At 39.0% G+C, this 15,222-nt stretch overlaps 1 protein-coding gene across 2 annotated transcripts in view; it reads right to left on the bottom strand.

The window, feature by feature from the left end:
• DOCK2 (dedicator of cytokinesis 2) overlaps nt 1–15,222 on the bottom strand; it is a 493,769-nt gene that overhangs the window by 55,013 nt on the left and 423,534 nt on the right. For both annotated transcript variants that reach the window (XM_038413725.2, XM_043491017.1), the window contains exons 33-34: nt 15,073–15,221; nt 5,816–5,901 (exon numbers count right to left, since the gene is read on the bottom strand). In XM_038413725.2, the coding sequence (XP_038269653.1) occupies nt 5,816–5,901; nt 15,073–15,221 (235 nt within the window). The remainder of the gene's footprint in view (nt 1–5,815; nt 5,902–15,072; nt 15,222) is intronic.

The following is a 15,222-nucleotide window of genomic DNA, read 5'->3' as shown; positions in this document are numbered from 1 at the left end:
TGTTTCCTAATATCCAACCTAGACCTCCCCCACTGCAACTTGAGACCATGGCTCCTTGTTCTGTCATCTGTCACCACTGAGAATAGCTGAGCTCCATCCCCTTTGGAACCCCCCTTCAGGTAGTTGAAGGCTGCTATCAAAGTCCCCCTCATGCTTCTCTTTTGCAGACTAAACAAGCCAGTTCCCTCAGCCTCTCCTCGTAAGTCATGTGCCCCAGCCCCCTGATCGTTTTCGATGCCCTCCGCTGGACTCTCTCCAATTTGTCCACATCCCTTCTGTAGTGTCGGGCCCAAAACTAGACGCAATACTCCAGATGTGGCCTCACCAGTGCTGAATAGAGGGGAATAATCACTTCCCTAGATCTGCTGGCAATGCTCCTACTAATACAGCCCAATATGCTGTTAGCCTTCTTGTCAACAAAGGCACACCGCTGACTCATATTTAGTTTCTAATCCACTGTAATCCCCACGTCCTTTTCTGCAGAACTGCTGCTCAGCTAGTCAGTCCCCAGCCTGTAGCAATGCATGGGATTCTTCCATCCTAAGTGCAGGACTCTGCACTTGTCCTTGTTGAACCTCATCTGATTTCTTCTGACCCAATCCTCCAATTTGTCTAGGTCACTCTGGAGCCTATCCTTACCCTCCAGCATATCTACCTCTCCCCACAGCATAGTCTCATCTGCGAACTTGCTGAGGGTGCAATCCATCCCATCATCCAGATCATTAAATAAGATGGTGAACAAAACCAGCCCCAGGTCTGACCCCTGGGGTACTCCGCTTGATATGGCTGCCAACTAGACATCAAGCTGTTGATCACTACCCCTCAAGCCCGACAATCTAGCCAGCTTTCTATCCACCATATACTCCATACTTTTTAACGTGCTGGCAAGAATACTTTGAGAGACCATATCAAAAGCTTTGCTAAAGTCAAGATATACCACATCCACTGCTTTCTTCATATCCACAGAGCCAGTTATCTCGTTATAGAAGGCAATCAGATTGGTCAGGCATCACTTGCCTTTGGTGAATCCATGTTGACTGTTCCTGATCACCTTCCTCTCCTCCAAATTATCTTGGCCTATCCCAAATCTCAAGCAAAAGACTTGGACAAAACTCTGAAACCTGGTGAGTTTAATCCTGAAGCTAAGCCAGATCATAAAATACTTGCAGCACTTTGAAAAATGTCCTGCTGAAATATTTTAATGCTCTATCATTTTCTAGGAATCTATATATTATCAAAGCCCAAAGTATCAGTTAATCTAGTCACTTCTATCTATTATATCTCCACAGAAACATTCACCTCTTTCTAAAAATATCCGCCCTTGATGATGACTATTCTGTAAAAAAGAAAAGGAGTACTTGTGGCACCTTAGAGACTAACAAAGTTATTTGAGCATAAGCTTTTGTGAGCTACAGCTCACTTCATCGGTTGCATTCAGTGGAAAATACAGAGGGGAGATTTATATACATAGAGAACATGAAACAATGGGTGTTACCATACACACTGTAAGGAGAGGTTTCAGAGTAGCAGCCGTGTTAGTCTGTATTCGCAAAAAGAAAAGGAGTACTTGTGGCACCTTAGAGACTAACAAATTTATTAGAGCATAAGCTTTCGTGAGCTACAGCTCACTTCATCGGATGCATAAGGAGAATGATCACTTAAGGTGAGCTATTACCAGCAGGAAAGCGGGGGGGGGGGACCTTATATAGTGATAATCAAGGTGGGCCATTTCCAGCAGTTGACAAGAACGTCCGAGGAACAGTGGGAGCTGCGGGGAGGAATAAACATGGGGAAATAGTTTTACTTTATGTAATGACCCATCCACTCCTAGTCTTTATTCAAGCCTAAATTAATTGTATCCAGTTTGCAAATTAATTCCAATTCAGCAGTCTCTCATTGGAGTCTGTTTTTGAAGTTTTTTTGTTGAAGAATTGCAACTTTTAGGTCTGTAATCGAGTGACCAGAGAGATTGAAGTGTTCTCCGACTGGTTTTTGAATGTTATAATTCTTGATATCTGATTTGTGTCCATTTATTCTTTTACGTAGAGACTGTCCAGTTTGACCAATGTACATGGCAGAGGGGCATTGCTGGCACATGATAGCATATATCACATAGGTAGATGCGCATGTGAACGAGCCTCTGATAGTGTGGCTGATGTGATTAGGCCCTATGATGGCATCCCCTGAATAGATATGTGGGCACAATTGGCAATGGGCTTTGTTGCAAGGATAGGTTCATGAATTAGTGGTTCTGTTGTGTGGTTGCTGGTGAGTATTTGCTTTAGGTTTGGGGGCTGTTTGTAAGCAAGGACTGGCCTGTCTCCCAAGATCTGTGAGAGTGATGGGTCGTCCTTCAGGATAGGTTGTAGATCCTTGATGATGCGTTGGAGAGGTTTTAGTTGGGGACTGAAGGTGATGGCTAGTGGCGTTCTGTTATTTTCTTTGTTGGGCCTGTCCTGTAGTAGGTGACTTCTGGGTACTCTTCTGGCTCTGTCAATCTGTTTCTTGACTTCAGCAGGTGGGTATTGTAGTTGTAAGAACGCTTGATAGAGATCTTGTAGGTGTTTGTCTCTGTCTGAGGGGTTGGAGAAAATCTTCATCATCTGGACCCATGGAAAAGACGCCCTTGAGGAATTCCACCATGATTTCAACAATTTCCATCCCACCATCAACCTCAGCCTGGACCAGTCCACACAAGAGATCCACTTCTTGGACACTACGGTGCTAATAAGCTATGGTCACATAAACACCACCCTATACTGGAAACCTACTGACCGCTATTCCTACCTATATGCCTCCAGCTTTCATCCAGACCACACCACACGATCCATTGTCTACAGCCAAGCTCTACGATACAACCGCATTTGCTCCAATCCCTCAGGAACTAACCCAGGAACCTATCCTTGCAACAAAGCCCTTTGCCAACTGTGTCCACATATCTATTCAGGGGACACCATCATAGGGCCTAATCACACCAACCACACTATCAGAGGCTCATTCACCTGAGCTGTAGCTCACAAAAGCTTATACTCAAATAAATTTGTTAGTCTCTAAGGTGCCACAAGTACTCCTTTTCTTTTTGTGAATACAGACTAATACGGCTGCTACTCTGTAGTCTACTGTAGTAATTATAGTGAGGGTTTCGAAGCTCTGAATGTGGTATAAAGCATAAATGTATGAATTATATACTGGAACTAAGAAAGCTGCTTTGAAATTTATATTTTTATTAAATACTTTTCAAAGTGTTATTTAACAACCTGTGTAAAATATGGAATTCTTTTTAAAGAGGACTTTCAAAAGCTTTTCAGAAGTATTTTATAGGGGGGGTTAAACAAAAAAAAAGTAAAGTAAATCTTTTAATTTAAAAGAAAGATGATTGCTCTTAATCGTTGAAATCAGTTATTTCAATAACGAGTTCCTTTCGTGGAGTTTTCCAAAATATGGGACAGAATGTCAGGTAGTGATTGAATGAGGCAACTAAAAGTCAGGATTCTCCAATACTATCCTTTGCTACTATGAACTCATCTTACTTGGATAAGTCACTTACCGTGGATATTACATTGTTCTCCTTCCTCTTTTTCAGATGTGTAAACTGTGTTGAAATCCCCAGATTAAAAGTTCTATGTAAACACACAGATTTTACTATCTTTAATTTGTGAGTTTTTTATAGCCATCTTTTCCCTTCCTCACCTGATGCTGCCCTATGAACAATTAATCTCTAAGTATTAAGCACATTACATTGCTGAGTTTGGAATGTGGCATCAGAGTAGACATTAAACCTCCATTACTAATTCTCTCCTCTTGTCTTTTTTGGTTATAAGGAATCATGATGGACATACAAGTCACACCGACATACCAGCTGTGGATACTGACCCCTACCATATGTAAGGATAAAACCTTTTTCTAACTCTGACCCATCTCATGACATTGGGGGCAGGAAATAAAAATCAGTCTCTTGCTAACATTATTACATATCACACCTGCTGTCAGAATAAAGCCAAGCCTTTGACTAAACAGCACAAAGGAAGCCACATGAATTGCTCAGACTGGAAGGGTCCATAAGAGTGACGTCAATGAAACCCTTACAAATTTTTCTGGAAAAAGTAATAATGGAGGAAAATCAGCCTTGCAGTAAATCCAGGGGCATAGTTCTACAGTGGGGTCATGAAGGGGATTGCAAACTGCTAGACAAAGTCATTCCAAATGTCAAGAATACTCTGGGGTGTTCACAAGAAAGTCCCTTGAGAAATGCTTCTTTTCTTTACAAAAAAAACCCACTTCCAGGTGAGACTATTGTCCATTAGGTAACAGACCTACTACTGAAGTCAATTTCAGCACACTTCAAAATGCATAAGTATTTTTAATGTTGGGAAGTCCAGCTCTATATAGAAAAAGCAAAATACTCTTCTTTCTCAAAGCCTGCTGTGATATATACAAGTTTAAACTACTTCCTTTTCATATTGCCTCAGATCTTTGTTAATCTGCATGTGGTGGCAGTAACTGTTGATGATCGGACATATAGAGAAAATAATCAACACCATGAGAAAAGCTATGCAAAATGAGAGCCTTAAATTGAACACAAACAAATGATGAACATGCTAAGTTACAAAGAAGACACAATGGAGTTCTGCGGGATCCCCGCATAGTAATGGAAAAATCCGCAAACAAGAAAGCCTCACAGAGATCTAGGGGCACGTTACATTATCGTAGCAAATTCATCAGAATTAAGCGTTCTATTTAGAATGCTGCTTGGAGAGAATATAGGATGTACTGGGTTGATCACTAAATGAGAAGTGTTTGGGGGAAAAAAAGTTGTCACTGGAGAACCAGTACTGAAACATTTTGAGATTAACAGAGGCCAAGTTCTCAGATGATACAAACTCACATGGATTGGAAGCTGACTTGCAAAATGAGCTCCTGCTTCTAAGGAAACAATTGTACAAAACATAGACTTCAGAAAAAGTTCACAAAGTGCACAATCCCATATTAAATATGAAATACATGCATGGAAGAAGCTTCTTGTAGTACACAAACTTTCAAGAACACCTATGAATAGTGAAAGCAAGGCACTGCAGGAAGAGCAGTTCAAAGTAATTATGACTCAAATTCTATGCAAGTTTGAAACAGAATTTAAGTAGCTCAAATGAGAAACCCCAAATATCCCAAGCTTGAGACAGTAATTCTATATGGATGGCCAAAAGAAAAAAGCCAGGTACTTCCAAGCATAAAGAGTTACTGGAACTATACTTATTAAATTGCAGGAAATTATGGTCACTGCCATTCTCAATCACAGTATAATGTTGGAAATACTAAGCATATTCTCCTTCAGTGCCCATATGAGTACTGAGAACTGTAAGAAGATAGCCTGAGATGCCATATTCTTGCCAGGCATGAATGCCTTGTCAAAGATAGAATGTGAAATAAATACAGGAAAGGGAATGCAAAAGAACTAAAAAACGAAAAAAAAACCCACCACCCATGAGATTCCTGAATATCCTTGATCCAGGGTATGCTGATCTGTTTGAGTTAAACAGGAACAATCATCTCATTTAGTGGTCAACTATCTATATTTTCTTAGAAATTAAGCTGTTAGAAAATACACCAAAAATTAACCCACTGACATTTCAATGGGCAAAACCATTTAAGTTTTACTAAAACAGATGCACTCTGTGCTTTATTCGTAGTTTCATCTTATATAGCTGTTACTTGGATTCTGTGTAATGGATTTATTTCTCAATGAAATTACTTGTTTTGGGGGTAGAAAGAGATAAGGAAATGGGTCATTAGGTATTTTTCTCATGAACACACTACTTACATTGACTCAAACAGCTGCATGTACTGCTCATCTCCACGTCCTCCTTCCACTTCATGGTCCAAATTTAAAATTATTTCATTTTCAAACTTGAAGGAGGGAAAAAGACAAAATATAGAATAATGCACAATGCATGTGTAAAGAGAAAATTTATGTAAGTAAAATCAAGATATCCACAGGTCAAATAAAGCCTAAACTGACATGACAAAAACATCACATTTTTCAGGGTTAAATGGAAGAATCATTTGCAGTTAAATAACACTCTTCAAATAACATTCTTTAAATAACTTTTCCCTAGCACAAATTGTTATAGTGCCTGAAGGAAACCTTTGAAGTATTTGCATTATAGGTTTCCAAACCACTTCCTAGCTTGAGATACAGGACTTCAAAGTGAAACAGAGCTATTTTATTCCAGATTAACTCTGAATGAACAAATTATAGAACATAATGCCTTCATACAATTGGTTACTCTCAGGCCACTGTACATTTTTACTAGGAATGAGTAAAATATAAAATGGCAAAAATAATCAGTATATATAGAGAGAGAGAGAGAGAGAAAGAGAGAGAGAGAGAGAGAGTGCACGCAATGGAATTAACATTTGTTATAGTTGGACATGTTTTCTTTCTTTGCAATCTTAGAAAGGAATCAGCCAAAAGATTTAATTAAGTAACCTAAGCAGTTACAGGTGAAATATAATGTATGCTATACATAAATCTGTAGGGCTGGAAACATTCACCAAGCCCAGAGATCCCAAAACTGAACACCACCTACCTGCTATTTGCTTTTCTCTAAATCTCTGGAATATTTCAAGGTCAGGAATATCTTTGTCAATCACCCACTAAGTAAATGCAACTATTTTCTTCCATGATATTTGAGCTCAGCACTTTGCAGGATCGGGCCCTTACTTATAAAGAGTTCAAATGTCTTTTGCAAAGTGGAGTATTTGGAAATATTAAATACATGAGTATCACTCCTTTCGTCTCAAAGGACCCCAAAGTCCCATTACTGTCTGGATGTTTAATGGGCTGACATTTTCTCTTACCATTACGCAAGGTGTTTATGGTATGCCTGGCATGCCCTTTCCTTAGAATGGTAAAAAAGTAAATGGCAACTGTTTAAAAGGTGCCTGCTCTGTACAAGGATCACCTCACTCAACATATACAAAGATCTCTTAGGTGTATAAAAGCAGCAGTCTTGCTGTGATACACACACAAACAGAGCACTATTTCTTTTCCCCAGAGTATATAGAAAATATGTATCCAGTTGAAACTATAAGGGAGAATTAAGACAGAAGAACATACTATACATTGTAATACTACCGCTACATTCAGCCAGATAATACAGGCCCCAGATATACTTGTGTGCAACACATAATGGAGCCTCTTTAAAGATAAGTACTGAGGGCCGCAGTTTTATACATCATCCAAAACTTGTTTCTGTGTCTCCTTTCACTATGCCTCCATATTCATACAGACTTTGGATGGGAAGCATCACTGGTTGAATCTCAAATTCATCTTGCAGCTCCTTGGTTTTCTTTGTTATTTTTCATCAATTAATTATAACATCTAACCAGAAAAAAAACAAACTTTGAAGGTGGTATTGTTGTATAAGTAGTCTCTTTGCTTTGTCAGAAAATTAGAGGTTTATGGTAAATTTTTAATCCTATCTAATTTAACTGTGGATGTTCTCATTATCCAGATCAACATTTTTGCCTCAATAATATCTTGTGGCAATGAGTTTCACAGATTAGTTATTCATTGTATTAAAACGCATTTAGCTTAGCGAGTCGTCAAGTTTTTTGTATTAGGTTGCTTGGGTCTAAAAAAGAAATATTAGACAGCTGAAACAAAAATAATGGAAATAAATATTTGGTATTCTGTATAGATATGCATATGATATGCTCCAAGTATATAATGCTGCTTTATACACACTTGCCCCAATGCAGCAAACAATTTAAGCACATGAATAGTCCTTCTTACTTCAGAGTTAAGCATATGCTTAAGTGCTTTGCTGGATCTGGGTCTTGGGTTCTCCCTTTAGCCGAAGAAAGCTTGAGGCTGCCCAGTCTAGAGACAATCCATACCATGTTGATCCGAGGTAGTCAATAGATTGCAACACAATGTATTCCCGCTGCCTAGGGACTAAGTGTAATCCTCTGCAACACTTCCAGTCTTGGGTGATGGAGCTAGCCTAAGATCTGCCACAGATTCAGCCATTACAGCACTGGGAAGAATCGGGAATCCCATGTTGCTACTTTGGAGAGAGATTTTATATATATGACAATTCCTTCAGTTCCAGGCAAATCCACATCCTATATGGAGACACTTCATTGTACATTTTGTCTTTCAGTGTGTCAGGTTAAAAATTCTCCAGTCAGAAGATTCTGATATCAGTCTGCCATTTAATTAACAATTAAGGTTCACACATTCATCATGCTCCTCCTGAAAACGAGACAGCCGTTGCTTCTCTCTTGGGACTCAGATAAATAGGGCCAACTGATGTCAAAGACCAACAGAATTCCTTCAGAGTATGAAATGATAATTATGCCAATCAAACTGCATTGCCACCTATAGCCAAAATACTGCAATTAGTACGATAGTTCCAATTAGGTGTTCCTCAGAAGAGGAACACACTTATAAGTTATATATTTGCAGGAAGTCCCCATATAACATACTGAGATGTGTCCTTCAAAGCTGTGGGAGAAAAATCCATGTGGTATTCAGATTCACAGCTTTAATTTAACAGACAAATGTTGAATTGGCTGCTTTTAGGGTTGAGCTACTCACTGTAGAGTTTCTCAGATTTCCTTTCCTGAGCAGAGCTCACTCAATACCATATGCGACTCCTAAGTAGTACTGGAAAAATTATTTTGATCTAGAACAATGATTCTCAAGCTGTGGGTTGGGACCCCAAAGTGGGTTGTGATCCCATTTTAATGGGGTCACCAGGGCTGGCTTACATTTGCTGGGGCCTGGGGCCAAAGCCCAAGCCCAAGTCCCCACCTCCGCCTGGGTCTGAAGCCGAAGCCTGAGGACTTCAGCCCTGGGTGGCAGGGTTCTGGTAAGTGGCCCCTGCCTACGGCTTAAGCCATTGGGCTTTGCCCCCACCCCACTTGGGGCACCGGGGGTTGGGCAGGCTCAGGCTTCAGTCCCCCCTCCTGGTGTTGTGTAGTAATTTTTGTTGTCAGAGGGGGGACGTGGTGCAATGAAGTTTGAGAACCACTGATCTAGAACAATAGGTGTGGGCTACTACATCCCTTTCCGAGGCATATAAAAAGGAAATTTTGGGATTCAAGTTTTCTACTTCGGGTCTGAGTTTAAGAAGTGAAGAATGGATCAGTGTTGATAAAGATGCACTCATTAAGGAGAAAATGACTAACATTTCCATCAGCTCAATACGGTATTGATCATTTCGGGAAGCACTTCAGAATCATCTAAGTATGCCATGATGTTAGAAAATATTATGGAGCTCTAAAGATGAGGGCATCAGAAATTAGAACTGTTCAAACTACATATAAAAGAACAGAGGAAGGAGAGGGAAAGGGAAAGGTGTTTTTCTATTTTTGACTACGTGCTCAATGAGTTAATTATGGGATATGTCTGCAGGGTTAACAGCCCTCAAGGACTCTTTTTGAATGCCACTTTGCCAGCCTGTGTACATCTACATTTATGGAAAATGTAACATAGCATATTAGCAACTGCTGCAGAATTGAACATAAGACTTCATTTTAACAACCCCTCATTCTAACTCAACTTTACAGTAAGTATTTTGTTGTTGTTATTATTTTTAACACTGTGGCATACTTAGAAGATTGTGAAAGGCTTCTAAACTGATGCAGCTAATATATGTGACAGAGCTATAAGGAAAATTTCAGAAGGGGCTCACATATAAAGCATTCTTATGAGCTAAGGCTCCCAGCAACTGTAAGAATTAGATCAATGTTGGACAAAATGGACTGAAAATCTATTTCCTGTTTTGGGCAGAAGGAAAAGGAGGATCCTTACCTCTGCTTTCTTTTCTAATTTCTTGTGCATGAATCCTAAATGAAATGGGAGCATCTCTTGCTGAAGAGGCCATAAACAGTTTTGGCAGGTTAGAGGTGATGAACAGTGCACTGTGCGCCCCAATAATAGTTTAGCGCCTAATGCTAGAACCGCCATCCATTTTGGTGCTCCTGTTTCCATCACCGTTTATTGTAATCAGAGTACCAGCAGCTCCAAACTGGGTCAGTGGAGTAATAAATATTAACCTAATGTCAGATCATAAGGCAATTTTAAATAATTCATTCTGATCAAAAGAACTGCCTTCTGCGTTGTATATGACAGAGATATTGAGAAGTGGGAAGTAGCAAAGTTCCACCATTTCAAGCACAGGCAAATTGGAGGATAACCAAAGTACAGGATTGCTGTGTGTGCAAGAGATGCACAGACACGAGACAAGGTTAAATAGATGTGGGTTGCATTTGATGTGAAAACGGCATCAAATGAGGAGAAATCCATCTTTGGGTTTGAAGCGGCAGGCCACAACTTAACTTAACTTAAAGGGGCAGGGGGATACCCACCCTGGCACCCATACTCTCACCTACTAGGAGAGTAAGTGATTCCAGTAGAAGGGGGTTACAGGGCTTCTACCATATAACTCAGGACAGACTCTCCTCAGCTTACTCTGCAGACTCCACTCGCTCATCTGAGTCAAACCACCACCCTCCCACAAGAGGGACGGAGATACTAAAAGAGGGGACCTTAGCCTGTGAAGGCCACATAGTCTTCCCCTATCCCAGGAATACAAGTCCCCTCAGTAAAATTCTGGGACTTTTTCTTCTGGGGATTGTTCCCTTTAACTGCACTGGAGACTGGCAGCAAACTGCGACAAACTAACCTGCTTACTATTGTTAATTATTAAATCCTATTCCTATTTAACTTAACAATGCCTCCAGGATGCTGCAGGGAAGGCAAAAAACTGCCCAGGCCTCTGTTAATTTAGCCTCAATGGGAAGAAATAATTCCTAGTTAACCCAAAACAGGTGATTGGTCTCGCAGCCTCCACAAAACACAGCTCCAAAGCTACCAGTACAGGTTGGGGAGGGTGGGGCTGCTGGAATGGAGCAAAGAGCGGCTCCACATGGTTTGGGCTAGGGTGTGTGATGGGCCAATCAGCTCCTATCCTCCTCAAGCTAGCCAATGAGTGGCTAGAAACTCAGCAGGGGAGGGGCATCCCTTCATTCTCTCAGAGCGTTCTCCTCTTTCGTTCAGCTGCGTCTGTCCCAGTCACTGCCAGCCCCATCAGGTTTCCCACCTCTTGAGGTGGGTGGGTGGCATTCTGAGCCACTCGGTAGAGCTGTGACCTGTAGACTATTAAAATTTCCCCTTTTGACTGTTTGCCGCAATAATGTGCAGAAGTGTGAGGACAGCATAAGCTCAGCCACTATCTAAGACAAATCATCGACCAATAAAATCCTCCCTTGTATGTACTGAGCAGTTGATAAGAAATGTATTTCTTTTCTAAAGAGGAGGTGATAATTCTACAGTTGCTTGATCCAGAAAGAAAAACAAGAATTGGGAAAAAGAAACTACTAAAAATGATTTCTTCAGCCCTCATGAGTCTTAGTCCTTTTCTTTCCTCTGCAACAACACTAACTGCATGCACTCACAGCTTGTCACCAGCTGCAAAAGCAGTTGGTTGCTTGAACTGAAATAAATAAAAGATGCTGGCAAACATTCATAGGAGAAGCCTTTGAATCCTAAAATTTAAGTGCCAAATTCAGCCTTAGTACATCATGACGTATCTCCACCGACTTCAGTGGAGCGATGCCTTCTTCTAACAGGATCCAATTTGGCTTTAAAACTTCTTGCTGTATTTTTCTAGTGAAATAAAAAGCCTCAAAGACTTGAGCAGACTTTAATACCAGCCACACAGAGTCTGCAGCTGTGCTTTGGTTAGTTGGATTTGAGTATGAAGTGTCATGCTACTTTTGGATGGCTTTTGAAATGCTCTTTACTATTGATAATGAGGCAGTTCTATTTCCTTTAAATCCTTGGGCCTATTAAGATTTCAGGAACTGAGTCCTGAGTATGGGGAGCTTGCTGAAACCACTTCCATTCATTTACTTAGTGACCTTCTACAGCTATTCGCTAGGAAAGATACATGACTTCTATAGCCTGGCTATGAGTAAATATCCACCTTCTAGTCCTGCAAATACACTTCATTAGTGAGAGCTATTATTGTGTCCTCATTAGTCAGCACTGTTAGTTTTTCTTTTTTGATAACTGTCAGGAAAGAAAAGTAGTTTTAGAATACGTCCACAGATGGCTGCAATAAGTGAAGGATTTAAATGAAGACACAGAAACATGAATAGACATGGCTTACTTGAATGGAAATAATATTACATATGAATTAATCTTTCATAAGCCAAAGTTAAATCTTTGTAAAGATTAATTTAAATCCATGTTTATTTTAATAATGATTTCATTTACTCTGCAAAGAGGTACACTGTTTACTGTTCTTAGAAAAAAGGTTTTCAAAAGCAAGTTTTTTTGCATCTTTCTTTTTGGTTGATGTTTTATCAGCTCATACTAGTGGCTTACCACTCTGATCACGTTCTTTCATTTGGAGGTCTTGTTGGGACATTCCAGCAAGGATGGTTTATAGATACTCTTAATCACTATACTTTTTTGTTACAGTTCAAATCACCTCCGTGCCTGGGTATAATTTCTATTATGTGTCAATGGGAGTTACATGAGTATACTGGAGGCAATAGTTCCCAAAAGAAATATATTTGTATGTTGTGGACTTAGAACTACAATACATCAACAGGCACTCCTATGGTGGTAATAGGATGTTATAATGGTGTTTCTCCTCCCCACCCCCAGGTTGTTTCGTAAAAGATATAGCACCAAATAATTATAAAGAGATTTTCAAAGAATGGCTGAAGTACAATAGTATTTGATAAATTTAGTTAACCCTCATATCCTTAACTGACTTGGGTAGAAATTTCAAAATCACCTGGGAGATTTAGAAGACCACATCCCGTTTTCAAAAGCGACTTAGGCACACAGAAGACTAAAGTTTCATTGAAAGGCTCTTAAGTGCCCAACTCATTTTTGAAAATTTTACACTTGATCTTTTTAAAGAAAATATCTTTCTTCAGAAACAATATTACCGTCCACTTTAAAACTATCCATTAACAAATACTAGAGCTTCAATGCTTGCATATTATGCATAAATAAACTTTATTTTCCATTAGTGTCTCCTCTTTAACTTTACTAATCCATGAGGTGAAAATTGCTAAATTACTACAACCCAGTTCCTTTCCAATGTGTATTTTTCTCGAAGTCCAAACTTCAACTGTGAATTTAAAAAAAAGTTTATCTTATCTTAATCATGCCAATGCAATAGCAGGCAAAGAGAAGACATGCTTTTCAACTCAGAAAAGTGATTTTTATTTCAGAAATAACACTATGGAGTCCAATGAAGTATAACAAACAGCATAAAATAATAATGCAGCATGAGTGACTATCCAATGAAAACTATTAGACAATTATTCTTAATGTGTACTAAAGTGAACATCTTTGTTCCTCTACACTGAAGAAAAATATCACCTGAAACATACTTATATCCTCATAATGTAAGGGTCATGTGAGTGTCTGGCATCTTCTAGGTCCTTAAGCTTTTGTCCTTGAAAATCAGTCAGTTTGACTGATGTGTTTCCAGGGTTTTTTGATGTATGTATGTCTATGCATCTATCCCAAGAGATGAAGTGTCAGCCAAGAAGAGGAAAACATTTTTAAGAAGGCAAAATATCGGACTATTAGGACATGGAAAGAACAGATGCACATAAGCGAAGTGGTTTTTAATCTTGGCCTTAAACAAAAGACTTGTGCTAAAATACTAAACAAACTGAAAATTTCATCTGCCACTTTGTTCCGGGTTCAGCTAATAGAAAAATCTTGTCCCATATAAACTAAAGCACAGATATACATGTGCACATACCAGTAATGTACTCAATTTTTTTCAACTAACATTGTAGATAGTGAAATGTAACCGATTTTTTGTACTAATTTAATGTCTTGTTTGTCATTTATCAATATGCAGGCTGATTGTTATCATTTATGATTTGCATGCAGCAGTGCCTAGAGGTGCCATTGTGCTAGGTGCTGTACAAACACAGCTTAAGACAATCCATGCCACAAAGAGCTTACCATCTGATACACAGGAAGGGAAACAAAAGGACAAAGAGATAAAGCAACTTGTCTAAGGACACACAGTAGGTCAGTCACAGAGTTGGCACTAGAATCCAGATCTCCTGAGTCTTAGTGCAGGACCCTACTCACTGGACCACACTTGTTTGTTATGTGAATTTTTTGACAAATATTGCATGAACATTAGAGCTGGTCAACATTTTTGACTATTTTTTCCTGTTTTTATCAAAATGTATGTTGACAAAAATGTTTTATATTCCAGATGAAAAATTTTATGGGGAGGGAAAGCATTTTCCTTAAAAAAACCTGACTTTCACAAACTTTATTTTCAAATGTTTTCCAGTTAGAAAATAGTAGAGATCTGTGAAAAGTGGGTGCTTAATCACTTTTGCACTTTTTTACTTTTACCCTTTTTACCGCTCCACTTCCCCACCACCTTTTCCAGTGGAAGAAAGGGGGAAGGGATTTTAGAAGGGAGAGAAAGGGGGAATAAAAGAAATAAAAAAAATCAGTTTCTGAAAAACAAAATTGAATGGACATTTTAAGATTAAATGAATGTTTTTGTTTCATTTACAAAATTCTCATAGAAAACCTTAACATTTTGGTTGAAAAGTTTAGAAATGGGATTTTTCCTTTGATGTTTTCTGTGGGAAAAGTTTGGGTTTTATAACCAACTCTAATATTATTTCATGTCTTGCAAACTATTCACTAGAACTATTACTTCAGGTATTCTGCATTCAACACTTGTTATTTCTGCTGTATGATCATTCATCTCTTACATCTCGTGATAGCGTGTCTGTTTCATGTTTGAATGACTGGTTTGTTTACAAGCAGAAATAGGGCTACATTATGTCACTTTTTTTTGCACTTGCACATCAACATAGTCACACAATATTTCCTGTTTTTTTCACTTTCTGCAAACAGAAAACTCACTGCACAGAGTTCACAATTAAATTTTAAGAAATGCTTCATACCTTTTTGCAGCAGATGTCCAGGTCTATTCACAGTCTTTAAGAATAATGTAGCTATTAAAACAAATCTTATTTGTATCTTTCTATTACCTTTTTGAATTCTCCAGTCTTATGATATTCACACAGCATCATATCAAAGAAGATTGGGATTGTGGCTTTTCGTAGCTCAATTTCTGGAATCAGAGTCATTTCCAAGATTGGTCCAACCATCCCCGGAATAAAGCAGATTTTATTCTGGCC

This window comes from Dermochelys coriacea, chromosome 8, assembly GCF_009764565.3.
Source record: "Dermochelys coriacea isolate rDerCor1 chromosome 8, rDerCor1.pri.v4, whole genome shotgun sequence".
Taxonomy (NCBI): Eukaryota; Metazoa; Chordata; order Testudines; family Dermochelyidae; genus Dermochelys; species Dermochelys coriacea.
The sequence above is the reverse complement of the archived record's forward strand: the minus strand, read 5'-3'. Positions and strand labels throughout refer to the sequence as shown.